This window comes from Populus trichocarpa, chromosome 5 (genome assembly GCF_000002775.5).
Source record: "Populus trichocarpa isolate Nisqually-1 chromosome 5, P.trichocarpa_v4.1, whole genome shotgun sequence".
Classification (NCBI taxonomy): domain Eukaryota; kingdom Viridiplantae; phylum Streptophyta; class Magnoliopsida; order Malpighiales; family Salicaceae; genus Populus; species Populus trichocarpa.
In genome coordinates, this window is record NC_037289.2 from 6,532,047 (window position 1) to 6,559,511 (window position 27,465).

At 33.0% G+C, this 27,465-nt stretch overlaps 2 protein-coding genes across 2 annotated transcripts; both read left to right on the forward strand.

The window, feature by feature from the left end:
- Positions 1-5,253: 5,253 nt before the first annotated feature.
- Positions 5,254-10,195, forward strand: LOC7486383 (glutamine synthetase cytosolic isozyme 1-1). The gene is made up of 13 exons (XM_002306349.4): positions 5,254-5,425; positions 5,523-5,562; positions 5,652-5,755; positions 6,072-6,120; positions 6,240-6,346; positions 8,355-8,442; positions 8,694-8,822; positions 8,924-8,998; positions 9,077-9,130; positions 9,256-9,293; positions 9,416-9,575; positions 9,689-9,749; positions 9,836-10,195. Exons 1-13 carry the CDS (start codon positions 5,352-5,354, stop codon positions 9,925-9,927), a joined length of 1,071 nt encoding a protein of 356 aa, XP_002306385.1. The 5' UTR covers positions 5,254-5,351; the 3' UTR covers positions 9,928-10,195.
- A 4,377-nt stretch (positions 10,196-14,572) lies between these two features.
- LOC7492079 (uncharacterized) lies at positions 14,573-27,306 on the forward strand. Its single transcript, XM_002306350.4, has 24 exons — positions 14,573-14,800; positions 15,334-15,938; positions 16,076-16,200; positions 16,335-16,429; positions 16,515-16,742; positions 17,241-17,331; positions 17,817-17,868; positions 20,333-20,490; positions 20,707-20,777; positions 20,868-21,062; positions 21,220-21,258; positions 21,394-21,501; positions 22,089-22,178; positions 22,343-22,418; positions 22,760-22,856; positions 22,933-23,002; positions 23,096-23,272; positions 23,349-23,471; positions 23,749-23,832; positions 25,134-25,318; positions 25,525-25,663; positions 25,753-25,809; positions 26,552-26,623; positions 26,761-27,306. The coding sequence occupies exons 2-24, from the start codon at positions 15,367-15,369 to the stop codon at positions 26,866-26,868; spliced, it is 3,012 nt and encodes a 1,003-aa protein (XP_002306386.2). The 5' UTR covers positions 14,573-14,800; positions 15,334-15,366; the 3' UTR covers positions 26,869-27,306.
- Positions 27,307-27,465: the final 159 nt, after the last annotated feature.

Genomic DNA, 27,465 nt, shown 5'->3' on the forward strand with positions numbered 1-27,465 from the left:
ACAAGGAAAATTTCCTCTTTTTTGTTTTTGTTTTCGAGAGGGGATTAAAATTGAGTCATGACAACATTAATATAGTTTTTCATCAAATATTTTAATGTAGTCATCATAAAAGAATATTAAGAAAAATTTAACACAAGACATTAACCATGAATCCTTTATAAAGGAAAAAAATATTTAATTTAACATTTTGATAAGTTTTGATATAATTTTTTTTTATAAAACCGAAACCGAATCAAACCGGTCTGTTTTTTTAAAATTTCAATCGATTTTTTCACGGTTTAGTTTTTTTAATTTTATTTTTAATTTTTTTAATTTAATCATTTTTTCGATTTTTTTTCTCTCGCGTTTTTCTTGCTTGTCTTAAATACAAATACACTGCACAATAAACTATGTTCAGTTCCTATTGGTTCTGCGATATTCTTCCTCGATCTTCAGAGTCTAAAATTCCCAAGCAAACCTTGTCGCTTTGGATGAAAATCCCAATTTGTCCCTAGTCGATAAATAGCTAGAAAACCCTTTTATTATATATATATATATATATATATATATATATATATATATATATATATATATATATATATATTATTACAATTCCACGAAAATCTTAAAAGCTCAAGGTAAAGATGCAAGGTGGATCTTCCACTAGCTATATCTTTAACAGTCACAAATCATGAGATTAAATGGAAACTATTAATTAGAGAAATTAAATGGAAAGAATCATTTTTCTAAAGAGCAAGTTAATGTAATTATTTCCTTCCAGTAAAGATTAACATTGATGATGGTTTTAAATGAACTTGTCAATTAACCTTTTCTGTTGAAACCTGAAATTAATATGATTAATCGTTGCATATTGTAATATTGTCTCCTTCCGATCCTAAAAATAAAAATTATTTCGTCTAGAAAAGCAAGAAATTAGCAATATAAATAAGAGATGATGTTTTTTTTTAATCTTTTATTTCTTATTTCTATGGTGATAATAGGGTGATTATTATGATTAATTTACTTTAAAAATGTTTGTATAATTTAATTATACAAAATAAAATAAATTTAATATGAAGAAGCAATCACTTTAAAGTCATAGAAAGAAAATCTCATAATCTCTTTTCATCCAATTAATTTCACAACTCAAAAAGTTTTTTTTAATCTTCTCGTGTTGATAATACATTAACCATTAATTAAATAAGAATGATTTAAAAAAAAAACTAATAATAATTACATTGATTTTGATGATTATCTCCATTTAATTGCATAACAAAATTAATGATTTTTAGATTTGTTGATACATACCGATGACTTGATATATTAATTAATGAGATGGCAAGCCCACACGCTGCCGCGGGCTTATAAAACAAATATACTTGATAGTATTATAATTGTGAAACAACGCTAAATAAGTAATAGAAACTAAAGGTATGATTGAGCCAATATTTCATGATGGAAAAAAAAAGTTGTGTTGGTGATAAAAAAACATAGAGACTGAACAAAATGATTTGTAGCAATCCATAGTATTTTGTGAGGAAAGATACAATGCTTTCGCCACATGATTTAGCTTTTCTGTTAATAAAAAGCAAAAAAAATTATAAAGTTAAATTCTCTACCAACTTAATATTAAAAAAAACCAACAAAGATAATATTGAAAGGAAAAAAACCCATGAAAAAAAACGCTATAGCAATTGACAATGTTTTGTAAGGAAAACTACAGTGTTTTTCCCAATAAAATAAAATAAAAAAACCATTTAGAGAAATACTGTAGCAGTCCACAGTGTTTTGTGAGAAAAACTACATTATTTTCCCCATATGATTTCGTTTTATTGTAATTATAATTCTTAACCAACTCAATTTTCAAACAAAAATTTACAAGGATAATTTTGGAAAAAAATCATAAAAAAATCATATTGGAAAACACTGCAACAATTCACAGTGTTTTAAAGAAAAAAAATTACAAAGTTAAATTCTTAATCAACTCAATATTAAAAAAATCAAATCGACAGAGACAATTTTAGAAAAACAAACACTGTAGCAATCCACAATAATTTGCGAGGAAAATTAGAGTGTCTTCCTCACATATTATAATTGTAATTTTTAACCAGCTCAATATTAAAAAATAAAATTATAAAAGATAATTTCGGAGAAAATCATTAAAAAAAAACATGCGGAGAAACACTGTAGCAATCAACAATGTTTTAAAGAAAAAATATTACAAAACTAAATTCTCAATCAGCTCAATATAAAAAAAAATTGACAAAAATAATTTTGAAAAATAAAAAAAGAAAAACTATGTGAGAAAACACCGTCGCAATCCACACTATTTCAAAGGAAAAAAATTACAAAGCGAAATTTTTAACCAACTCAATATTTAAAAAGTAAAATCAACAAAGATAATTTTGAAAAAAAAATAAAAATAAACGGAAAAAAAAAAAGAAAGTTGGTAAAAAAAAGGAAAGTAATTTTGAAAAAAAAAAAGAAAAAATAAATGAAAAAAAAGGGAAAGTGCAAAAAAAAAAAAAAAAAGGAGGAATGCATTATGGATTACTATTGTAATCAACAGTGAAGTTAAATTATAATCAACTTATTATTAAAAAAATAAAATCGACAAAGATAATTTTGAAAAAAAATATTACAAAAAAACACACAAAAGAAACTGGAAAAAAAACCGTGTGAGTAAAAACTGTATCAATCCATAGTGTTTTGTGAGGAAAAACTTGTATTTACTTGTAATTGCAATTCTTAACCAGCTCAATATTTAAAAAATAAAATTAACAAAGACAATTTTAGAGAAAAACATAACAAAAAAAAAACCATATGGGAAAAAACACTGTAGCAATCCACAGTAATTTGCGAGGAAAGTTACAGTGCTTTTCTCATATATTGTAACTGTAATTTTTAACCAGCTGAATATTAAAAAATAAAATCGAAAAAGATAATTTCAGAGAAAATCATAAAAAAACAAAAAAAAAACTATGTCGAGAAACACTATAGCAATCAACAATGTTTTAAATAAAAAAAATTACAAAACTAAATTCTCAATCAGCTCAATATAAAAAAAATCGACAAATATAATTTTAAAAAATAAAAAAATAAAATAGAAAAACTATGTGGGAAAACACAGTAGCAATCCACAATATTTTAAATGAAAAAAATTACAAAACGAAATTTTTAACTAGCTCAATATTTAAAAACTAAAATCAACAAAGATAATTTTGGAAGGAAAAAAAAATAAACGGAAAAAAAAGAAAAAAGATGAAAGTTGAAAAAAAAAGGAAAGTAATTTTGGGAAAAAAAAGAAAAAATAAACGAAAAAAAGGAAAATGTGCAAAAAAAGAAGAAGAAGAGGAATGCACTGTGGATTACTATTGTAATCCACAGTGAATGTAAATTCTAACCAACTCAATATTAAAAAAATAAAATCGACAAAGATAATTTTAGAAAAAAATATTACAAAAAAAACACAAAAGAAACTGGAAAAAAACCATGTGAGGAAAAACTGTATCAATCCATAGTGTTTTATGAGGAAAAACTTGTATTTACTTGTAATTGCAATTCTTAACCAGCTAAATATTTAAAAAATAAAATTGACAAAGATAATTTTAGAGAAAAACATAACAAAACAGAAAAAAACCTTGTGAGAAAAAACCCTGTAGCAATCTACAGTAATTTGCGACGAAAGTTACAGTGCTTTCCTCATATATTGTAACTGTAATTTTTAACCGGCTGAATATTAAAAAATAAAATTGAAAAAGATAATTTTGGAGAAAATCATAAAAAAACAAAAAAACAAAAAACTATGCCGAGAAACACTATAACAATCAACAATGTTTTAAATAAAAAAATTACAAAACTAAATTTTCAATCAACTCAATATAAAAAAAATGACAAATATAATTTTGAAAAATAAAAATAAAAATAAAATAGAAAAACTATGTGGGAAAACACCGTAGCAATCCACAATATTTTAAAGGAAAAAAATTACAAAAAGAAATTTTTAACCAGCTCAATATTTAAAAAGTAAAATCAACAAAGATAATTTTTGAAAAAAAAAGAAAAAAGAAATGGAAAAAAAGGAAAAAGTGAAAAAGAAGAAGAAGAAGAGGAATTGTAATCCATAGTGCAGGTAAATTCTAAGCAACTCAACATTAAAAAAATAAAATCGATAAAGATAATTTTAGAAAAAAATATTACAAAAAAAACACACAAAAGAAACTGGAAAAAAACCGTGTGAGGAAAAACTGTATCAATCCATAGTGTTTTGTGAGGAAATACTTGTATTTACTTGTAATTGCAATTATTAACCAGCTCAATATTTAAAAAATAAAATTGACAAAGACAATTTTAGAGAAAAACATAACAAAACAGAAAAAAAACCATGTGGGAAAAAACACTGTAGCAGTCCATAGTAATTTGCGAGGGAAGTTACAGTACTTTCCTCACATATTGTAACTGTAATTTTTAACCAACTGAATATTAAAATATAAAATCGAAAAAGATAATTTTGGAGAAAATAATAAAAAAACAAAAAAAAAACTATGCCGAGAAACACTATAGCAATCAATAATATTTTAAATAAAAAAATTACAAAACTAAATTCTCAATCAGCTCAATATAAAAAAAAATCGACAAATATAATTTTGAAAAATAAAAAAATAAAATAGAAAACTATGTGGGAAAACACCGTAACAATTCACAATATTTTAAAGGAAAAAAATTATTTTCCGAAATTTTTAACTAGCTCAATATTTAAAAAGTAAAATCATCGAAGATAATTTTTTTTAAAAAACAAAAAATAAATGAAAAAAATAAACAAAAGAAAAAGAAAAAAGGGTAAAGTTGGAAAAAAAAAAGAAAAAGTGAAAAAAGAAAAAGAAAAAGTGAAAAAAAAAGAGAATGCAATATGTTGTAATCTATAGTGTATTTGAGTGTGGAAAATAATGATTCCTCACACCCAAGGGTTTTATGTATAATAATATAATAATAACTCAAACTATAATTTATAAAAAATTATTAATTATAACTCTAGTGTCATAAATTTTTCAAGATGACGAAACAAGTACAAAAGACACCTTCACAAGTGTAAACACATCAACGAGCTTTGTAGATACCGTGATTGCTACTATTTGCCTTTTCGCATCCAGTTTTCTTGCTGAATATTCTTCCAAGAACCTTCCTTGTATTCATATTTTTCTTTCCGTTTTTATTGGCAATATAATGAGGTGCCATAGTCAAAAAGAATCTCCTCTATTTAACTACCCTCACCACCCCCTCATTTCTCTACCTCCCTCCCTCCCTCCCTCCCTCCCTCTCCTCTTGAGTCTGAAGTATTGTCACTGTCTATCTACCGTACGAGATTTTCAGCCATGTCTCTCCTTAACGATCTCATCAACATCAATCTCTCTGATACTACTGAAAAGATCATAGCTGAATACCTATGGTACCTCCTCTCTTTCTCCTTTGTCTATAATCATATATATGATCACCAAGTCACTTAACCTGTGTTAAAACTCTTCTTTTTTCCTTTGTGCGTGTAGGATTGGTGGGTCGGGAATGGACTTGAGAAGCAAAGCAAGGGTGAGCTTTTTTCTTTTCTTTTAATCCTCTTGAATTATGGGTCTCTTGTGATCAGTGTTTCACTTTCAGTTCTGTTATATTTTCAACAGACTTTACCAGGGCCGGTGACTGACCCTGCCGAACTTCCGAAGTGGAACTTTGATGGTTCTAGCACAGGCCAAGCACCTGGTGATGACAGTGAGGTTATTTTATAGTATGTACCAATCTTTCCACCATCTTTTTATTTGCATACCAATTTACTTTTGATCCTGATCTGTGTCCAGACTCTGATTCCAGTATTAGGTAAAGAAATTCAAGATTTACTCGTCAGTAATATTAGTTTTAATGAATATTTTCCATACATTAAATAAATGGATTCTGAATATATGAATGGTTGAAAAGAGTGTTCTTGGGAATAATCTCTTGTTGTTCTTAGATTTTCTTGAAGATTCCATGTTGTTATAGATTTTAGCTTCAACCATATCTGATATTTCGGTTCTCTTCTTCTTGAATCTTCTTGACTGGATCAGCCCGCAATCGATATTCAAGGATCCTTTTAGAAAAGGAAACAACATCTTGGTAATTAATGCTTGCTCTTGGCTTCCTCAAATTATTCCCGTGACTTAAAGATTATATAGATATTTTTAGCACATTCAGTATAAAATCCAAAAGGGTAAATAATGTCTTCTGGGCTTTAGGTGATGTGCGATGCATACACACCAGCTGGGGAGCCAATTCCAACAAACAAGAGGTTCAATGCTGCCCAGATCTTTAGCGACCCTGTTGTTGCCGCCGAGGAGCCATGGTAAGTATCTCACCTAATTCTCAAGAAGAAAACATACCCAGTTCATTCCTCCTTAAAGAAATCTCATCTATTGTTCTTTTCATAGCAGAGATAGCTTTTTTATATTTTCCATCGACATGTTATATCATATGGTTTTGTGGTCATCATAGGCATGGAATTTACTCTGCCGCAGTGATATAACTTGCCTTGTCAAGTCTGGTTGTGATCAAGGGTGTCTGTCCTTTTCAAGTGGCCCAAGACATTATTTTTCCTCCCTTTAAAATGATATTACTCTGGCTTTTGCATATCAGCCACAGCTCACAGGACCCATGCGCTTGTCCTGTGATTCAACACCATACCAAGTTCATGCATCAGCTTCTCTTCCTTCACAGCCCAACTTGACACAAATAGTGGCCTTAGTTGGTGCTTAAACTCAAGGAGTCACGCAGGTCAAAGTCTTCGTCCAGGAAAAATGGAGTTGGTGGGATTTGCCCACAGCTTAATTTGTGGTTTAGAAGTGCGTTGACCTGGCCCAGTAAGGTTTGGAAAGCTGGAAAAGAAGGGTATTTTTTGTCCAGCAAGAAGTTGGGTGAATCTTTTTGTTAGTCAAAGTGATTTTAAGGATCTTGAATTAGATTTAGTTTCTTTGAAAATTAAATTATATTTTAAAAAATTTTAAATTTTTTTTATTTAAAATATTTTTTTATGTTTTTAGATTGTTTTGATGTTCTGATATAAAAAATTATTTTTAAAAAATAAAAAAAATTCATTTTAATATATTTCTAAACAAAAAAAATTTTAAATTATTGCCAAGCTTCCATTACCGAATACGGACCATAAATTGATGGATTAAGATACAGAATTTTCACTCTCTTTGAGGATTTGTTGGATCTTGCTTACATATAAATTGCTCTGCCTTGTTGTTGTTGGAAACGTTCTTGCTATCATCATCATAATAATTTATTTATTTTAAAAAAACCCTTCACCTTATTAATTTGTTTATGTAGACAACTTGCTCATCTTTTCCAAAGTTTCTTGATGCAATTGGAACCATGCGTAGTCGTCTACTCAGCTAGCTTATAATGCGATAACGGCATGCACCAAGCAACTATTTGTCCTCTATGTACATTTTGAGCTGGAATAATCATGTTAGGCATCGTGTTTTTTTTTTTAATATTTCTTGGTTGGTAAAGTTTGCTTTTTAAAATATTTTTTTATTTAAAAATATATAAAAATATGATATATATTTTTATTTTTAAGAATTCATTTTTTATATTAGCACATCAAAATAGTCTAAAAATATATATAAAAAATTAATAATTAAAGCAAAAAAGCCTCAAAAGTTTTGAAAAATAATATTGGAGTATTAATTTCTTTGCATGATTCACACGGGTTGTCACAATTAAGTGATTGTGTTAGTGGTTAGGTGATGGTCTGAGTCAATGTTTGATATAGCATGGAAACCTAACCGTACCTGTCAATGTTTGGTGGCTTTTTACGTAGAAAGAAAAAAATATTACAAGTAACTTTGGAGTTGATTATTCAAATATCTCTTGGAGTCAATTATGAGGGCATGAATTAGTCAACATTGCGCCTTAGAGTCTTATAAAGTAAGGCCCACAAACTGCCCTTGGCTATGCTAGCATTTTGTCAACTTTTTCTTAATAAACATTCTGAAAATAATAATTTCAGGAAAACTCTTTTGGTATAGTATATGTTTGAAAAAAGTAGGCCATTGCTGTGAGGTGTCAGCTACTGCGACAGAATCAAGTGCTTACCTACCCCCTTGCAATAACGATGTTGTAGGATTTAGCAGCTGGTTGTTCATATGCTGGCATGCAAGAATCAGTTGGGATTATCATGAATGAATCCTTAAATAATTAAAAAAAAAAAACCTAATTATATCACAGGTGGTCTGTCAAATTCTCTACCGCAACAGAGGTCAATCATCATAAACTGGTTTAAAATCTATCCAGAAGTTAACTACCATTTGATACTTACTTGTGGATGTCCTATACGTTATGAGCAGGTATGGAATCGAGCAGGAATACACTCTTCTCCAGAAGGACATCAACTGGCCCCTTGGATGGCCCGTCGGTGGCTTCCCCGGTCCTCAGGTTTGGAATTTGTTTCAATACTTTTTTTTTTTTTTTTTGATTCGAGGAAACCCCACCCCCGGAAAGCGCACTTTGTGGGCTTAGATGAACGAGTAAAACCCCGGCTGTTCCAGGCTCTTACAAGAGATGCACGTCCTGACTCGAACTCGAGACCTGCTGTGAAAATTTGTTTCAATACCTGTTAACATGCTTGTCAGATATGTTACCTGGATGCCTCTTGACAAGTTCTGTCAACATATATACGTTTGCAGGGTCCATACTACTGTTCTGTAGGGGCTGACAAATCCTTCGGCCGTGACATTGTTGATGCCCACTACAAGGCATGCTTGTATGCTGGTATTAACATTAGTGGTATCAATGGTGAAGTTATGCCTGGTCAGGTATGCTTTTGTTTTAATCTATCAATCTCGTTTGGATATCAAGGTTTCTGTTTCTGTTATTTTTGCTTATATATGTGCTAACGAGTTGGGTTAATTAACAGTGGGAATTCCAAGTTGGTCCTTCCGTTGGAATCTCTGCTGGTGATGAAGTGTGGGTTGCCAGATACATCCTCGAGGTATGTGTTGCCATTCTTGTCAATTTGTTTTCTTCTTCAGTGGTATCTTCTAACATTTTATTCTGCTCGGTCATGCAGAGAATCGCTGAAATTGCTGGCGTTGTGGTTTCTTTTGACCCAAAACCAATCCCGGTTTGTGTTCCGGCAGCAAATTTGCCTTTCAGTTTCAAATCTTGAAGCTTTTAAACCTGTTTTGTCAGCTTGTTTCAAAATGCTGTCCATTTTTCAATTTACTCATTTTTCATATTCGTATGCAGGGTGACTGGAATGGAGCCGGAGCTCACACTAACTACAGGTAATCCACCAGACCAGAACCTTATAAGAACCTCATTATATGCTCATGGACCTTCGATTCTTTAGAACGTAAACGTGTAAAAAATACATCTTTTGATGGTCTTCCCTAAATCCCCCCCTCAGCACCAAGTCAATGAGAAATGAGGGTGGAATTGCTGTGATCAAGAAAGCCATTGAGAAACTAGGCCTCCGACACAAGGAGCACATAGCTGCCTATGGTGAGGGCAATGAGAGAAGATTGACAGGTCGCCATGAGACTGCTGATATCAACACTTTCTCCTGGGTGAGTTCAGCTCCTTGGTTGCTTTTTTTTATTTTCTTCAAAGAATATAAACTCGTTTCATTGTTGTACTTTGGATTTCGTCTAGTAACACATGCACTGTCCAAATCATATAGGGCGTAGCGAATAGGGGAGCATCCATCCGTGTTGGTCGCGATACTGAGAAAGAAGGAAAAGGTAAGTACTCTCTGTTAACTCTCATCCCAGACCTCACAGTTGCGAATTCATGGCATCAGCTTATGTCTCTTTGTCATGACTGACAGGTTACTTTGAAGACAGAAGGCCAGCATCCAACATGGATCCCTATGTGGTCACTTCAATGATCGCCGAAACCACCATTATCTGGAGGCCATAGAGAAGAAATTGATTATTGGAAGATGATGGATGGCCACAGGCCCATGATTTCTAAATTTAAACTGCTCCTCTCTCAACCGAGGAATATTAAATAACGCTTTATATCTTTCTTTGACGTGCTTGATTTGTTTGTGTGCTTTGGATTGATGGCTTGCTTTTCGTTTAGTTCCCATTTTCTTATAGCTTTCTGTAAATGCCAGTGTTGGCTGTTGATCATTTGAAAACATGTTCAACTCCTTTTTAATAAAGAGTAGTTTAGCTAGTCACAATTCTCTGCATTTTTCAAGTGATTTCTGCATAACCACTTTATCTTATCAGAAATTCCGACCAAACCCTTGACTCTTGAGCATGATGTCTCCATCGACAAGAAAAGTATAGCATGGAATGGTTCATGAATCCAGGCAACTACCTGGAATCCCTTCTTGCAAATTTTTGTAATGTGCTGTCCTGCTCTTCATTTTTTTGATATATATTTCTATCCACGACTAATGAGAAAGAATGCTTGAATCGATGAAAATTCTTGTCAAAATCCCTAAGTCTAAACTTCTCAGACATCCCTTTTGAGACGTTGAATTTTTTTTTCCCTTACTGATGCTACTTCGATGTAAATTCGAGCTGAAGATTACAGAAGAAAAATCTTAGACTAGAGCTTCAGCGTTCTAATGCTAAAAAAAAAAACCCAACGAAACTGGCTTCTGCATTGCTAACACTCCCAAGACCGATCTCTGTGTTTTTGTTCTTTTTTGAGAGAGACTAGAGCCCATCTCAATAATAAGTCACCTATTATTAAATAAATACTCTAACAAGCGTGAGGAAAATACGGTCATTGTTCAACCAGAAACAGGTAATCATGGATTGTCACAGTAAATATATAAATTAATTTGAATTACCACAGTGATTTGGTTTTTAGACTTTTTTTTCTTTCTAATTACACTTTTATATATCCAAATTAATGACCAATTAAATCATATTTATTAAGAAAAGGTAAGATTTAAAGATAAATAACTAAAATGAAAAACACAACAAAAAAAGATGGTTTTTCTAAACTTAGGGCTAAACATACATTTTGATCCTCCAACTTTTCCAATTATAAACTTTTTATCCCTAACAATTTATAAAATTCAATTTTAATTTCAAACTTCGTTTTACTTATTTTGGTCCTTAGTTGTTTCCGTGAAAGAAAAAGTACATGGATTTCAGTGATAAAGAGAGAAAATCTTAGTTGCAACCGATTATGGCTATGAAAACAGGTGATTTCGGTGTCAATGAGTTCTTTTGATAAGAATAATTTATTTAATGTGTTTTCCCCCCTTAAACTTGCTTGGAATAGTATATCTAAACTCAAAAAGATTTTTGATTTCAGGTTGATTGTGGGTCTTTGAACCAATTTTTAGGTTGTTAGAGGTTATAAATATATTTTACAAAGTGTTTAAGGTGTTTTTTGTTTTTTTAGAATCAATATATGGTTGAAAATGGATTTTTCTTGATTTCAAACAAACTAACTTGATTTCTCAATGACCAGAGGTCGTCTGAATCTAGGCAGGATAAATAATGTGTTGCATGCAATTTTTTTTCAAAAAATTAAGGGCGAACAATAAGAAAATTAAAAAAAATGCCCGAGAGTGTGGAATGCTCTAGACCCACGCGCTTGGGCCTTTCTAGCCCGAGAGACTATAGACTTTTTTTTTACATTACAATTGATTTTTTTTTTCAATTTCATTTCTTAATATTTGGTTGGTTATAAATGGGGCACCGTAATTTGTTTCAATATGATTTTTTTTCCAGTCACCTTGATATTGAGTTGGTTCTTAATTTTATAGATGTCTATTTTAGATAAAAATAAATTATAAAAAAAATAATTATTAAACCTAATTGAATCTATGATCTAGGTTACGAGTTTAGCTGGTTAACTTCAGCTTGGTAGGGATCGGACTTCATAATCTTTTTTTGTAAAAATAATTTTCAATTTATTTAATTATACGTATGTATAAACTTTTTGAATTGTGCTTGGTTTATTTTATGTACAAAAACATGCCGAGAAAGTCTGCATACAAACTTTTTTTAATAAAAAAACTATTTTACCCACAACGAAGTGTATGTCAAATAACTAGAAAAGAAACTACTTAGCATGCAATTCATCGCAAATCGGTTCAAATATTTTTTTTAATGCGGAAATAAAAATGTGTATCATTTTCAACATATAATTAAAAAATAATAGAAATTTAATATTCTTACAAATATAATATTTTTACGAGTGAGAGGTGCTTATTCATTTTAAGCGGTGCACAAGGCACCTGTTGGTAGCCAAACTCTGTTTTTCATGACAATATTGAAAGCACCGCATCATCGTCTTCTCGATAGGAAGACGTGTGTGCACAATAGAGCAACAATTAGGCTTCAGTCAAATTTTGTCTTTTCATGCTTCTTTTAGCTATTTTCGCATTGTATTTCATGCCGATCCTTTCAAAAATCAAATGTGTTTGTCAGCTTGTATTTTGTATCAATATTTGTTGTTATTCTTTTAATTGCTATTTGTTTTACTTTTAATTTATTTTGATTTTTTTTCTTCAATTTTGTCCCTTAGGGTTTTATTTTATTCGAATTTTGTAACAAATTTGATCATTATTTTTTTATTACTATTTTTTATTTTATTTTTCAATTTCATTGCTGGACATTTTATTTTATTTAATTTTTATATATAATTTGGTCCTCATTCTTATGATTGCTATTTTTTTATCCTTTTCTTGATTTATCTTTTTTTTATTTAGTTCCTCATTATTTTCTTTCATTTAGTTTTTATGCTAAATTTGATTCTTATTGTTTTGACTGCAATTTATTTTTATTTTTTTAATTTTGGATCATTAGGAAATTTTCTTTGTGATTTGTTTTGTGTTTGCCTTCTATGGATAATCTCGATCTGATGACCCGGGGGACGAGTTTCAAAGATTAACCTCATTTAACTTTGATTTTTTTAGGTTTTTTTTGTAAAAAAAATGATTTTTTTTTAATTTCATCAATCGACACTGGGTTATTGGGCCTTGAGTTTCATATTTTTTCCATTTTCTTTTATGCGGGCTTATCCTGATCTTACATCCTAAGTCACGGGTTGATCGAGTTAACCCGAGTTGACTTAAGTTTTTTGTCTTCGATGTTTTTCTTTTAAATTGATATTTTTTGTTTACTTTTACCTTTCATCATTTAGTGTGCTTGAGAGTTGATCTCCGTTATTTTATTCAATGTCTTATGCATGAGTTTATCCTAGTCTCACGATTGGATTGTGAATTTGGTATGCTGCCTCAAGTCAAGGTTTTTTTTTTTATCATTTTTTAAAATTGATTTTTTTTTCTAACTCATCCTTTAACATTTGCTTGATTGGTGCTTGAGCTTCATATTTCTTCAATATTCTTTTTTATAGGGTTATTCGTTCTCATTCAATTTTTGTTTGTAATCAAATAAGATCATTGAAAACTTTTAGGAATATTTAGAGGGTATCTTTTCATGATATTGATCTTTTTATTAGTTATTGCCATTTTTTTGTTTTACAATCATATTATTAAATTAACTAAGTTTTTTAAACCCATTTAATCAACGATTCGAGTCCCATATTCTTTTTGCCTCTTTAAAAACATCACATTGTCTCAATATTTTTTATGTTAAAAAAAATTTGACTTGATCTGCGTTGTAGTGCGAAACACCTATTTAGTTATTGATAAAATAAATAAGTTCTAAAATATGGGCCGAAACACAAGTGTTGCAAGCTCATAACATCCAAAATGTGTCAAAATAGGTAGTGTTTGACATAACGGTTCAATTGTACTTTTGAAAATTTTTTCTCGACTTCAAATTAACTTTGTTATGTTTTTTGATCGTTTTGATATGCTGGTGTAAAAAATAAACTTAATTTTTTTTAAAAATAGTATTTTGATGCATTTTTAAGTAAAAAATACTATGAAAAGTAATTTCAACCATATTTCAAAACAAGTACTAGGGTGTTTGAGATTGCGGTTGGATCGCGCATTTGAATTTTTTTAGCTTTAATTTTTTTTTTTGTGTTTTTGGATTGTTTTGATGTGATGATGTTGAAAATAAATTTTAAAACATATAAAAATATTATTTTTATGCATTTTTAAGCGAAAAACATTTTAAAATGCAACTTCTACTACACTCTCAGGACCCGTTTGGAAATGCGGTCCAACCCACGTTTCTAGAATATTTGAATTTTTTTTTTGCTTAAATTTAATATTTTTTTATTGTTTTTGGATTGTTTTGATACGCTGATATCAAAAATAATTTTTAAAAAATAAAAAAAATATCATCTTGATACATTTCTAAATGAAAAATACTCTGAGCCACAACCGCTACTATAATCCCAAACATGTCCGTAACAGACACTAAGATGATAATTGATATTGTGATAACGATTATTTTTTAAAGTGTTTTTCACTTGAAAATTTATTAAAATAATATTTTTTTTATTTTTTAAATTTATTTTTAACAAGATGACATCAAAATAATTCGAATTTTTTTTTAAAGCATATATTTTTTTTAATTATGTTCAAAACGCAAAACACAAAACAAGAAAAAGAAAAAAGAAAAAAAGAGAAGTGAAACCTCGGACAACAGATGTTGTTTGTAACATAAAACTTGCAAACACAACACTCTTACCTTCATATCCTTTATCGACCCCAAATCTAATCTCTCCCTCTTACTAACAACACTTACGCATCTCCTCTCGCTTCCACTTTTACCGCTTTCTTCTCTCTCTCTCTCTCGAAAAAGAGAGGAGAGGAAAAAAAAGAGAGAGCTTGTATGTAACTTTGTTATGGGCACGTGACTGAACTTTAACTAGGTTTTGAAGTTCTTAATTCATCAACGTTAGTAATCTTTTATCAAGCTTTTTCGTTTTTTTTTTTTGCAGTTAATTGACTGGAAATGTTAAAGAATTAGCTATATAAGGGTAAAATTACTTAGCAAGTGGCAAGAGTTCTTTTTCATTCACGTGTGTGTATTTCTACATTAGAATTTTTGGAGGGTTTGTTGACTGCCCTTTTTCAGTTGAATGTGTAGGGTTAATGGGCTCATCTTAGATTTTATAACCATGGCCTTTTTGTTAGTGTTTTTTATTGTTAAAAAGATTATAAAGTGTAAAATGTGAACCTTGAATGGAATGATTGAAATAGCAAAGGACCAGTTTTGTTTGGGTAAAATTTTGCTGCGCATATCTTGATAATTCCTTGCCATTCATGTATATGCATTGATACATTCGAGTTTTTTTTAGGTTTTGTCGAGTGCCCTTTTTTTTGCTGAATGTGTATGGGTAATGGTTTTATGGCAGATTTTGTAATCAAATTCTTGTTTTTGGTGCTGTTTATGATTTTATGTGAACATAGTTTCGTTGTTTTTGCAGTACTGCAGGAGCTAGTAGGAGCAAGGAGCTACAATGTATGCAGGAATAATTAAGTGTAGAAATCCGAGATGGGGTTCTTTCTTTCATCCATCAAAGCATTTCATTAGGCCAAACTGCCAGGACCGGTCTATGAGCTGTTCAATAGTAGCGAGGGGCCCTTTTTTGCATGCTGGTTTCATTAAAAGAAAGCTATTATATTCACTTTCATCAAGGAGCATTGCCTTCAGAAATAGTGATGGTGGTTTGCTTAGAAGGTCTAATACGTGTTGGACGGATATTCAATTCCGTGCATGTAGTTCAGGATCGGATGGGAGGAATACGAGTGAGGATAAACATGCCCCGGTGAAAGATGGAGCTAGCTCTGATAATGAGAAAACCCGGCAAGAAACAGTTAGTGAAGATGCAAAGCACTGTGATGCACATGCTCGACTAGGGGAACAAGATCAAAAGGAGTGGCTTCATAATGAGAAGCTTGCTATAGAAGCTAAAAAGAAGGAATCTCCATCTTTGACTAGAAGAGAAAAGTTTAAAAATGAATTCTTGAGGAGAATTGTTCCATGGGAGAAGCTGCATGTTTCCTGGGATAATTTTCCGTACTACATCAAGTAATTGCCCCAACTAGTCTCTGTTATTTATCACCAGCCTCTTTTTTTTTTTTTTTTACTCTTAAAAGTCACTAGGTTTGGCTATTACTAAATCACTCAGTTTGGGAAATTCATTAATGATTTATGTTCTCTTCTAGTGAGCACACCAAAAATACTCTGGTGGAATGCGTTGCTTCCCATTTGAAACATAAAAAATGCACCACTTCCTATGGGGCTCGTCTGACATCTTCGAGTGGGAGAATTCTGCTCCAGAGTGTTCCAGGTTGATTACCAACCAACTGTTTTAAAACGTGTTTGCTGCTTTGTTTCATTTTTTGTTTTATATTCTTGAGTCCTATTGGTAAAACAAAAAATGAGCTTTTGAATCAGTTAGCCATGTCTTGATGCCATCTACAGGAACCGAGCTTTATCGGGAAAGAACTGTTAAAGCACTGGCACAGGATTTACAGGTTCCCCTGCTGGTGCTTGATAGCGGCGTTCTTGCGCATTATGTAAGATTAAGATAATTTCTGGATATTTCTGTATTTCTGATATCCAAACTAAGTTTTAGTGATCATTATTTTGATCTTGTACCAGGATTTTGGAGATGATGAGTGTGTATCAGATGATAGTGCAGAAGCTGTGGAGGATGGTATTTCAGAGTCAGAAGTTGAGGATGAAAATGACGCAGTCAATGAAGAGGAGTGGACAAGCAGTGTTGAGGCTAAATCAGATTTTAGTGATGATGATGCAGTTGATGTAGAGGCAACTGCTGAGGCAGCCCTGAAGAAGCTTCTTCCCTTCAGCCTACAAGAATTTGAGAAGGTATGTTTTCTAAAGTATCAGCTGTCTGATACAAGGTATTTTACCACTCACTGTTTGTTGCAAATTGGAGGAATGGAATGGAGTGGATTAGGAAAATATTCTGTGAGATGCTAACTTGATCTCATCAACACTAGGTCTTGAATTGGGGATAATATAGTGACTCGGAAAGCAGTTCCACTTGTTTGATACAGACAAGAATGTGTGAAGGAAGGAGACATGTGATGATGATGTCAGAATGATGCTTTTGATGTTTTAATATGCTTGGCCATTGGTTTCTGATTCCTTTTGCTGCTATGGACCTTTATGAACTTATGGCTGCTGTCAAATTTTTTCAATTAAAACTTATGGCTTTCTAATTTTTCATAATTAATTTTTATTTTGTGGATTGTGGACAGCCGTGGCAAACTGTAAATATTTCCTAATTTCTGGTTATCAGAATTTTTATTTTTTAATGAAGAGCATGGTAGACTTTCTGATTGTGTATTCATATTATGGCAGAGAGTCTCTGGAGAATGTGACAGTTCCTCTGAGCCCTCAAAGAATGAGGCTGAAGACACTTCTGAGACCCTCAAAAAGCCACTTAATAAAGGTAACTTTTTTCCAACTATCCTTACACTGTGCTTTTATTTATTTTCCATTTTAGAACTATGCTCTGTAACATGTTTTTTCCCTAATTGCCAATGTATTCCTTCACTAGTTTCTGTTTTTCAAATAAGTGCAAACATATTTCTTTGATAAGCTTTGTTTCCATTCCTTTGTATTTTTTAAGGCAGTCCTTGCAGGTTGGTTTGTGGTGGTAATGTTTCTAGTAGTAGTAGTAGCTACTGCATGTTTTTGAGTGAAGATGCTCTCATGGCCGTGCTTGGATTATTTTATGTTATGATGGTTGTTGAATTCTGATGGTTTTCATGTTCAATTTGAACAAATTTAAATAGCAATATTTACAGTATTATTGTGTTATTGTTGATTTTACGCATTTCGCATTGCTGAATTTTTTTTTTAAAAGGAAGTTTGACATTTTTTTTATGGTTTTCTCCATTCATCCATTTATCTTGCTTTGTCATCTTTTATTAGGGGATCGGGTGAAGTATGTGGGGCCATCCATACGCATTGAGGCTGATGATAGGTACTATTTCTTTATCTCCCTTTTGTCGCATTTAAGACATAATAGATCTTTCCTCATTTTAGGCATTAGCAAAATAGAAATTTCAATGTCATAATTAAATATTTTCAAAATGCATACATACAAGGATGCAGATCATTCAATGATCTATTGAAGGACCTGTTACAGATCTAAGAGTTTGACTCGCTGCTTTGCTAGACATTATATTTGTTGCTTGTGTATGTGTGCTGTTCTTAACAAATCACATGCTTTCTAAAAGAAAAGAGAACCAAAATAAGGGGGAAAAAAAACTAAAAAAGAATAAAGACAGGAAATTGTCCTGACCATGCATACAAAATACAAATTGTTAGATGCAGAAATACAATAACAGTATTCAAAACAAACAAAACCACTTATTTGCGAAAGGCTCAGATTTGAAAATAAGATGGTGGCAATCAAATGATTGGTTTGATACATGACTATTAAGACCACGGGTATCATGGTCAGAGGGTATTCTGGTCATTTTTTTTAAAAAAATCATTGTGCTTAACCTCATCAACCACATAAAATTTGACATCACATGTTTATATTGGGGAAGATACCTATATCTGATGGTCTGAAAAATGCTTATACCACTATCCGTGGCTGGTGGGTCGGTTAGTTGTCCTGTTGTGCAGAACCAAACCACATAGATGGCACTGTTTTTTTTGCTGTTGATAGATGGGGGAAAGTTAGGAGAGGTTGATTGTGGTACAAAAATTAGAACAAAAGAGCTCTCCCCAATCTCTTTACTTGTCTGCTAAGGATATTCCTTTGAAAAAATTTGCACTGAACACCTTGATGAAGTAAAGTAGCTGAAAAAGGCAATGCTTGTTTCAAAAAATTATTGAGCTATACCCAATTCAAATGTGATAATTATTGTGAACGTTGATATAGATGACATTGCACTGTTGACATTTTATTGGAGCTGCTTCTGTCCTTGGTGGCTTCATTTTCTGTCAGGATACAATTCACCAAGGCATTTCCTTTCATTTTCTGCTTTCTCTTTTGTGAATACTGTACCACACAGAATTATTTTCTTTGGTGGGCGGTATTACATGTTTCACAGACCTGGGGATATTAGAGGTTCTTACATTTTGGCATGTGCTTCTGCTTTTGTGTCCTGGATCTAGCAATTCCTACTCTGGTCCATTCTAGAGAGCAAGCGTAGATGTTTTGTTATCTTGTATTAAACAGTTAAGTACTTGCATGTTAAATGCCAGTTCCAACTACTCAGCATGGTTCCTACCTTCAGAAAATTCTCCAACTACCCTGCTAATCACGATAAATTTTCTTTTAAAGGTTAATTGTTTGGGATGGGGACCTAACCCGGTAACTTTTGTCAAGCACTTTAAGTATCCACCGCATCTTCTTTTCCCGAAGCATTTCAAATATTCTACACCAGGGATTCCACATATTGATATTCAGAGAAAAAATTAAGTTCAGAGGAACTTACAGCGATAAAGACACAAATATCTACATACTTAACAAATTTAAGCAAACATATAGATGCTTAAGGAGGCTTAAAAACATCACTGGTCATGCTGGTAATACTTGCATGCCATTTTTAACGTAAAAAAAGAAATTCAAGTAATGCATGTTTGCCTACATATAGAACTTTTAGGCATCTGTAGGAAACTGATAATTTCCTTTTAGCAAATTTGCAGCATGTAGATGGATGAGACAACACACAAAGTTGTATAGTATCAGCACTTTTGAATTGATTAACAAAACAGCTTTTGGTCAATATTCATTTACTTAGTTAAGAAACAACTATTGTCCTAGGTAGAGTGGATGATTCTGGTGGAGTTTTCATTGACCAGCAGTGTGTTCTTGGTACACAATTCTAGATGATCATTTGTTGGCGCTGCCCATCTGGTGGTGCTTGCTAGATATAGGTCATAAAGTGGCCTGCTGCTGTCTCAATATTTTGCAGCATTGCTTACCCTGTTTCTTTCAAGTTCAGATGCCCCACGGAAATTCAGAAGCGTTCAGATGTGTTGATTTATTACATTTGACTGTTTGAAAGTGTAGAAAGAGTGGTGAATAAATAAAAAGTCTTTTGCTTTTCTAAGGCTTTGTCTTCTAACACTGAAATGTCAACTTTATGAGGTAGTGCATGATCTTCAGCATATGTTATGATTTAGCCTTACATGCTATGCTTTGGACTCATGTCAAGTGAAACTTGTGATAAGTTATTCTGACCATAAATTATCTTTGCAATAGCTTTAACCAGATATAAGCTCTTATTTTTCTTAAAACAGCATAAGATCACCTTTAGTCTCATTAGACTTACTCATTTACTTGGACTAACAAAGCTAAGAAAATTTTTGTTATAGGCTTTGGAAGAACATTAATTCAATCGACATTAGAGTGCATGCACTTTCATATTCCTGCGCTCATGACATTGGCAGGTAGAACTTTTGATCAGAGAGCGTTATGTTTTCAGGCCTTTATCAAGTGGTCAACGTGGGGAAGTATATGAGATGAATGGAGATCAAGTCGCTGTTATTTTGGATATTGGTAATGATAACAAATCAAATGAAGGAGAGAAGGATGAGAAACTCCAAGAGCAGCCTGCAAAAGCACCAGTTTGTTGGATAGATGGTAATTCCTTGCATCGGTAACTACTTAAATCGAAATGAGGTTAAAGTTGATTAAGGTCATCAGCTTTATGAAAATTGTATGAGGTGTTCAAGCATCATTTGGATGTTTGAATTAAAAAGCCCAATCTGGAAATTTAAAACCTGGCTTACCCCTTTAACTATATATGTGGCCTGTGTTTGCATGGGTGTAAATAACCGAACTTTGGCTGATGTACAGCTAAGGATATTGAGCATGATCCTGACACCGAGACAGAAGACTGCTATATTGCGATGGAGGTTCTGTGTGAGGTATTATTGTCTGATATTTTCTTTTGCTGTCCATTGCTACTTGTCTTGATTTTGCTGTTAAGATTAATTTTGGTCTTCCCTAATTTGCAGGTTTTGTGTTCCATGCAACCCATTATTGTCTATTTTGCAGATTCTTCACAGTGGTTGTCTAGGGCGGTTCCCAAGTCAAACCACAAGGATTTTGTAAGCAAGGTACAGGAAATGTTTGACCAATTACCAGGACCTGTTGTTTTGATTTGTGGACAGAACAAAGCTGAAACAGGGTCAAAGGAGAAAGAAAGATTTGTAAGTTTCAAAAGTTTATCAAGTTATATGCACCCATACACATACATACACGTTGGAAGCATTTGATTCCCTTTCAATTGTTTTTCAATCTGTGGATAACATTCACTCCATTTTCTTCTCATTTGTATCTTTTTCCTTTGAATCTCGTATTCAACAGACAATGGTTCTTCCAAATTTGGGTCATCTGGCAAAGCTGGTAAGGCTTGCAAAACTTCTAAAATTTTAAGAATTTGAAAGAAAATCTTAAGATTAGTATCATATTTATCAAAGGCAGCTTTGAGCTTTGCTATTGTTTCTATGTAATTAACCCAAAGGTGATTTTAATTTCCAGCCTCTCTCCTTGACGCATCTCACTGAGGGACTCAAAGGGGCAAAGAGATCCAATGAAAATGACATATACAAGCTCTTCACCAATATTTTGTGCCTCAATCCCCCAAAGGTATGACTGTTGTGTTTATTCTGTATTCTGATATGTTTTTAAAAACAAAAAGACGCATGCTGTATTCCAGAGTAACTGCAGTTGTAATACTGTCTTGTTTTTCAAGTTTTTGTTGTACTTTTTCCTTTTTACCTAGCCCCCTCCTCTTTCTTGGGATCCCTTAATGTATGGTTTAGACCTCAATAAGTGTGTATGTGTACGAGTGATCAGTGTTCTACACAAACCAAATGTTAAATTTGGAGCCAAGTAGTTAACCCACACAATTTTATGAAAATGTAATGTATGCCGTTTAATGCCTAGAATGGAACAAAAGTGTTTTTTGCAGGTCTGCCTGTGCTTAAGTAAATGTGCTTTCCTTTGAAGGAAATTGTGATGGTAGCATGTTTTTACTGGGTGTCTAGTGAGATCATGACTGAAGCTTACTTTGAGGTTTAGATGGTAGGGTTGGAACATGAAATCCTTCTTGTCAAACTGCACTGGCTTCTGTCCTGATGAGATCTAGCGCTTTACTATATTTCTGATGTGGCTTTATCTCTCTGTTTTTTTTAATCATTTTGATTGTATATTTTTTTGCCTGCTGCTTACAGGAGGAAGATCTTCTTAGAACATTCAATAAACAGGTTGAAGAGGACAGGAAAATTGTTATATCGAGGAGTAATTTAAATGAACTGCACAAGGTAGGGACTCACTGTAAAAGGTTGTTTCACCATGGCAGTGTTATAGTTGCTTTACTTGTTAGATGGAGTGGACTTTTTAAATTCCAAGTTGCTCTAGGTAATTTGATACCCATGCTTTTGTGCACCATTTGTCTTTGGAATTTGCTGATATAATTCTAATGCAGGTTCTCGAAGAAAATGAGATGTCATGCATGGACCTATTGCACGTAAACACTGATGGTCTGATTCTAACAAAGCGGAGTAAGAAACTGAAAATAACATATTTTTAGCTGATTTCTGCTTATTATCAAACTGTTGGTTCTGTATCTAACATCACAAAATCTGTATGTTGACTGTGAAGTTTTTAGGGAAAAAATGTAGCTGCTCAATTTTACAAATCAAAGTTTAAGGAATGAAAGTTTTCTTCACCAGAAAAGAAGTCTAAATATCAATATGATAACCTTTACCTTTGGTTTTGTAAAAACGTTTACAAGCCTAACTAGTTTGACAAGTTAAACTTTACAAATGAAGGTTGAACAATTTTTTTTTTTTTCTGATACACCTTTTGGATCTGTAAATTGACATGTCATTTTGTTTTGCAGAGGCTGAAAAGGTTATTGGCTGGGCGAAGAATCATTACTTATCATCTTGCCCGCTCCCATGCATAAAGGGGGACCGATTGTCTTTGCCTCGTAAAAGGTATACCTACCTCATGCTTGTATGTTAGTCAAAGTTTTGGGATGTTAAAGCTGATATCTATTCTTTTCATGGAAAGCCTTGAGATAGCAATCGTGAGGTTGAAGGAGCAAGAAACCATATCTGAAAAGCCATCACAGAATCTGAAGGCATGTGTAACAATTCGGTCTTCTCAGTGGTTTGAGAATGTTGAGAGCTTTACATATTATATGCTCATCGCTAATGAATAGAAATATCAGCAGAACGTGGCCATGGATGAGTATGAAAGCAACTTTGTTTCAGCTGTGGTAGCTCCGGGTGAAATTGGTGTCAAATTCAATGATGTAGGTGCTCTTGAAGATGTGAAGAAGGCTTTGAATGAACTCGTCATTCTTCCTATGAGGAGACCAGAACTTTTCTCTCGTGGAAATTTGTTGCGGGTACTGATTTTACACCTAATATGCACAATCCTTGTTAGCCATTTTTCAGTGCGTGATTTTGTAAAGCCTTTTCCAGCCTTGCAAAGGAATTTTGCTCTTTGGACCTCCTGGAACTGGGAAAACCCTTCTTGCCAAAGCACTTGCTACAGAGGCAGAGGCAAACTTTATCAGTATTACTGGTTCAACTCTTACTTCAAAGGTACATTAAGAAATTGATGCTGTATCCACTTATTTAGGTTTAAGTTCCAAGATGTAGACCTTAGCCGTGTTTCACGTTCTCTTGCCTACAATAATCAAGGTCACAAAATTAGCACTGATATGTATAAGTTTGTAGTTTTGTCAGTAACAAATATCTTCTATACAAACGTATTGGGTTCTAAATTCAATCATGATTGATTTAGCTGAGCAGTTTCAGTTTGTGTAGTCATTTGTCGCTCTGTTTCTGCATGTTAATGTTTTCCTGTTTCCTGAGACAGTGGTTCGGAGATGCTGAAAAGCTCACCAAGGCTCTCTTCTCCTTTGCTAGCAAGCTGGCTCCTGTCATTATATTTGTTGATGAGGTTAGTTTCTCCTTTTCAGTGTGGGCGTGCATGTGTGGGTGTGTGCGTGCTCACACACTTGACAATTGCAGTGAAATAAACTGCTGCATTAGCATGAAGAAACCGACTTTTTACTTCTAAATTTAAATTCATGATATGATACCGTGCAGTTTACAATTTTTACCCTTAGTAAAAGGTAGGATGTGAATAATAGAAAAAATCTATTGTAGGACACAAAAAGTATCCAGAAACAAATCTATCTCGCTTCTTTTTCTTGCTATAAAAATGCTAGGGAAATATGGAAGTTATCTTCACAATCTTCATCCTTATCTTCTCTTCCAGTTCCCAATCTAAACCCTTCAATTCCAATGTTGGTGAGGCTTAGATGCAGATGAGAATTCTAAATTTGCAATTTTATTCTTTATAATTTAAATATATGGTTATTGCCTCTTTAAAAAGTTTACAAGAAACAACCTAAAGTCCGAAAACATTTAGGAAATTAAAATGCAATCCAAGATAAAAATAAAAAATATGAAAAATGCTAGGAAAACAACAAAATTGGCTCAAACAACAACTTCTATGCCTAGTTCTTGAAGATCTAACGGCCCAATAAGCGACACAGTAGTTCTTTATAGGAAAATTGTTTGTAAATCACTAGGAAAATTTAAGTCTGGATCAATTGTTGGATCTCCTATTATCTTAGTTTTAATGTGCTAACCTAGTCAGACGTGATAAGGCCTTTTCTTGGGAATAGACCTGTCCTCCTAGTCTATAAAAGCATTTTTTAGGCCATTTACATAATAGCTACTCATAAATTTCACATCTTTACCGAAGTGATGAATCTAGGAATGTCATGTAAACGAACCATCTCGTTGAAGTATGGGTAGGTTATTCAGGATACATCCATGGTCTTTCGACAGGCTATGAAAGGGGTCATCTTTGAGAACCTGTCCACAACAACAAAAATAAAATCAATGGCTCGTTGCGTAAGGGGTAAACCTAATACAAAATCCATACTAATATGCAACCACGAATGGAGTATCATTGTTCACAATTTTAATGATTGGAAAAAGCAAATTGCATCCTTCTCTATTTTTCTCTTCCTTTTATTGCCTGTAGATGTTTGTGTGATGATGAGGTGAATGGTGTTCTGATAAATAATCTTCTTTTCCCTTTTCATTTTCTTCATGGATCTAGGTTTGTGGTCATTTTGACAATATACAGTGCAAACATGGCTTTCTTTTGACATTCCTAAACACCCCTGGATTCAATTACTCTTACATTGGGAATGCTATTTCATTTACTGGATTTTGCATGTGTAGGTTGACAGTTTGCTTGGTGCTCGTGGTGGTTCTTTCGAGCATGAAGCTACTAGAAGAATGAGAAATGAGTTCATGGCAGCGTGGGATGGAATGAGATCAAAAGATAGCCAGAGAATCCTTATCCTTGGTGCCACAAATCGACCATTTGATCTTGACGATGCTGTAATCCGCCGGTTACCTAGAAGGCAAGTTTGCTATATGAATTTGCTTGTCATTTTGAGTATTGCAGCCTATCTGGTGGTTATAGATATCATATTTTCCATGTATCCATATGTTGTGTGCTTTGCTGGTTTTAGAAGTTATATTTTCCATGTTTCCATATGTCATGTCTGCTGCTATTTAAAGCAATAATAATGTTTCTATTAAAATTGTGCTATATCACTGCCTATAGAATACTTGTGGACCTACCAGATGCTGAAAATCGTATGAAGATTCTCAGAATAATTCTGAGTCGAGAAAATTTAGAACCTGATTTCCAGTTTGACAAACTTGCAAATGCAACCGAGGGATACTCTGGAAGTGATTTGAAGGTAATGCAGTAATGGTTGCTCCGAATGTCAAATTTTGAGTTTCTTGGAAAAAATATAGCGCCTTGACCGTGTCAAATTTTGTTTTTCAGAACCTATGTATTGCTGCAGCATATAGACCAGTCGAAGAACTTTTAGAAGAAGAAAAGGTGATTGAGTTTAATAATTTTTTTCACGTTGTACACTGTGCTTCCTTTAATACCGGGGCCTGTGCACACTAGGTGTCTGGTTTTGTTTGAATGCTTATTCTTGGCAGTGTGTTTTGATATTAATTTTGCTCTCTTGCGTTTGGTCACGTCATTTTCATTTTGAAACTAGGGCACCTGTTTGGTTAGCTACAAAAAGTGAATATATATAGTCTTTTCGTGCAAAACAAGTTCATGTTTCTGCCACATTTCCCTTTCCCCTGCCTTTTTGAGAACATATGATCGATGGAAGTTTCCTTCATCAACTATTAATGATTAGCTCAATTTATAAGAAAACAATATAATGCTGGTGTGCAAGAGGTTGTGCCCTATGTAACAAAAATAATAAACTGTTCCTTTAATATAATTAGTTTTAAGTAATGCTCATTGTTTGTTGTATACAGTGTGAAAATTGTAAATTAGCAGAAATATTTCACTGATTTCTATTAAGATTACACGGCAGAAGTTATCCTGATTCCTGAACTTTAGACCCCACCCCAAATGCACTTGCAAAGCACCTCAGAAATACCTTTGGTGTTTGCTACTGTATCACGTGTGCATCCTGTCCCCTTCCACTGAAAACCTCCCCCCAGCTGCAAACTTTGAATTCTTCGTACCTTTTGTGTTGCCTGAAGTTATTTTTACTTCTGATTTGTGGCCAAGTATTTGACTCTACTCTTTTTCCCTCTGGTCACTTTTTCTACAGGGCGGCAAGAATGGTGCAGCTCCTGCATTAAGAACACTTAATTTGAATGATTTCATTCAGTCAAAAGCAAAGGTAACAATTTGGTTAATTGACTGTTCTTAGCAGTTTGATACAAAGAATAAAGCCAGGCGGTGAAACCATATACATTCTCCTTCATGCTGAGATTATGGAATTTTAATGTAGATTGATATCTATTACTTGTTTTATAGGTGGGGCCTTCAGTTTCCTTCGATGCAGCTAGTATGAACGAGCTGAGGAAATGGAACGAGCAATATGGAGAAGGTGGAAGCAGAAAACAATCACCTTTTGGTTTCTGAAACTACTCCGATCAGGTTTCTACATTAATTTATTCCTGGGGGAAAAGAGTAGGTGAAGAAAAGAAACAAAGTACGCTTTCCCGTTAGTGGAGGATTATCTAAACAGATCCCTCATTTCAACCTTCTGCACATGGTGTGCACTGGGCGAAGGAGGCAGCCTAGGATGATATAATGCAACGTAACATGCTTCCCGTTGCCCTAGTTTACAGGCTACTTTCCTGCCATGTATATTTCCAGAAGTACTGACATCACATAAATTTTACATTTGTATTCAGCGATTCTCATTATTGTAGTCCGAAGTAGCTGGTTAAGCCAAATGCAAACATTTGCAGTGGGCGTCTTTAAATCAAGTTTCAGTAGTTTCCAACAAATTACTTGTGAAAATGATATGTAAATGGCTGTGTTAGTTCTTCAAATCAATGCTTTTAATCTTTTATCGTTACTGCGTAAAATAGTATTAGGCTGTCAGCATTTAATTCATGCAGTCATGCTTCACGTTAAGGATCCATATTCCCGACGTGTAAGCAGATGTTGGATTTCTCCATCTCAATTGTGGGCCAAATACTTGTTTTTCTTATTTTTTCTCTCTGTTGATTC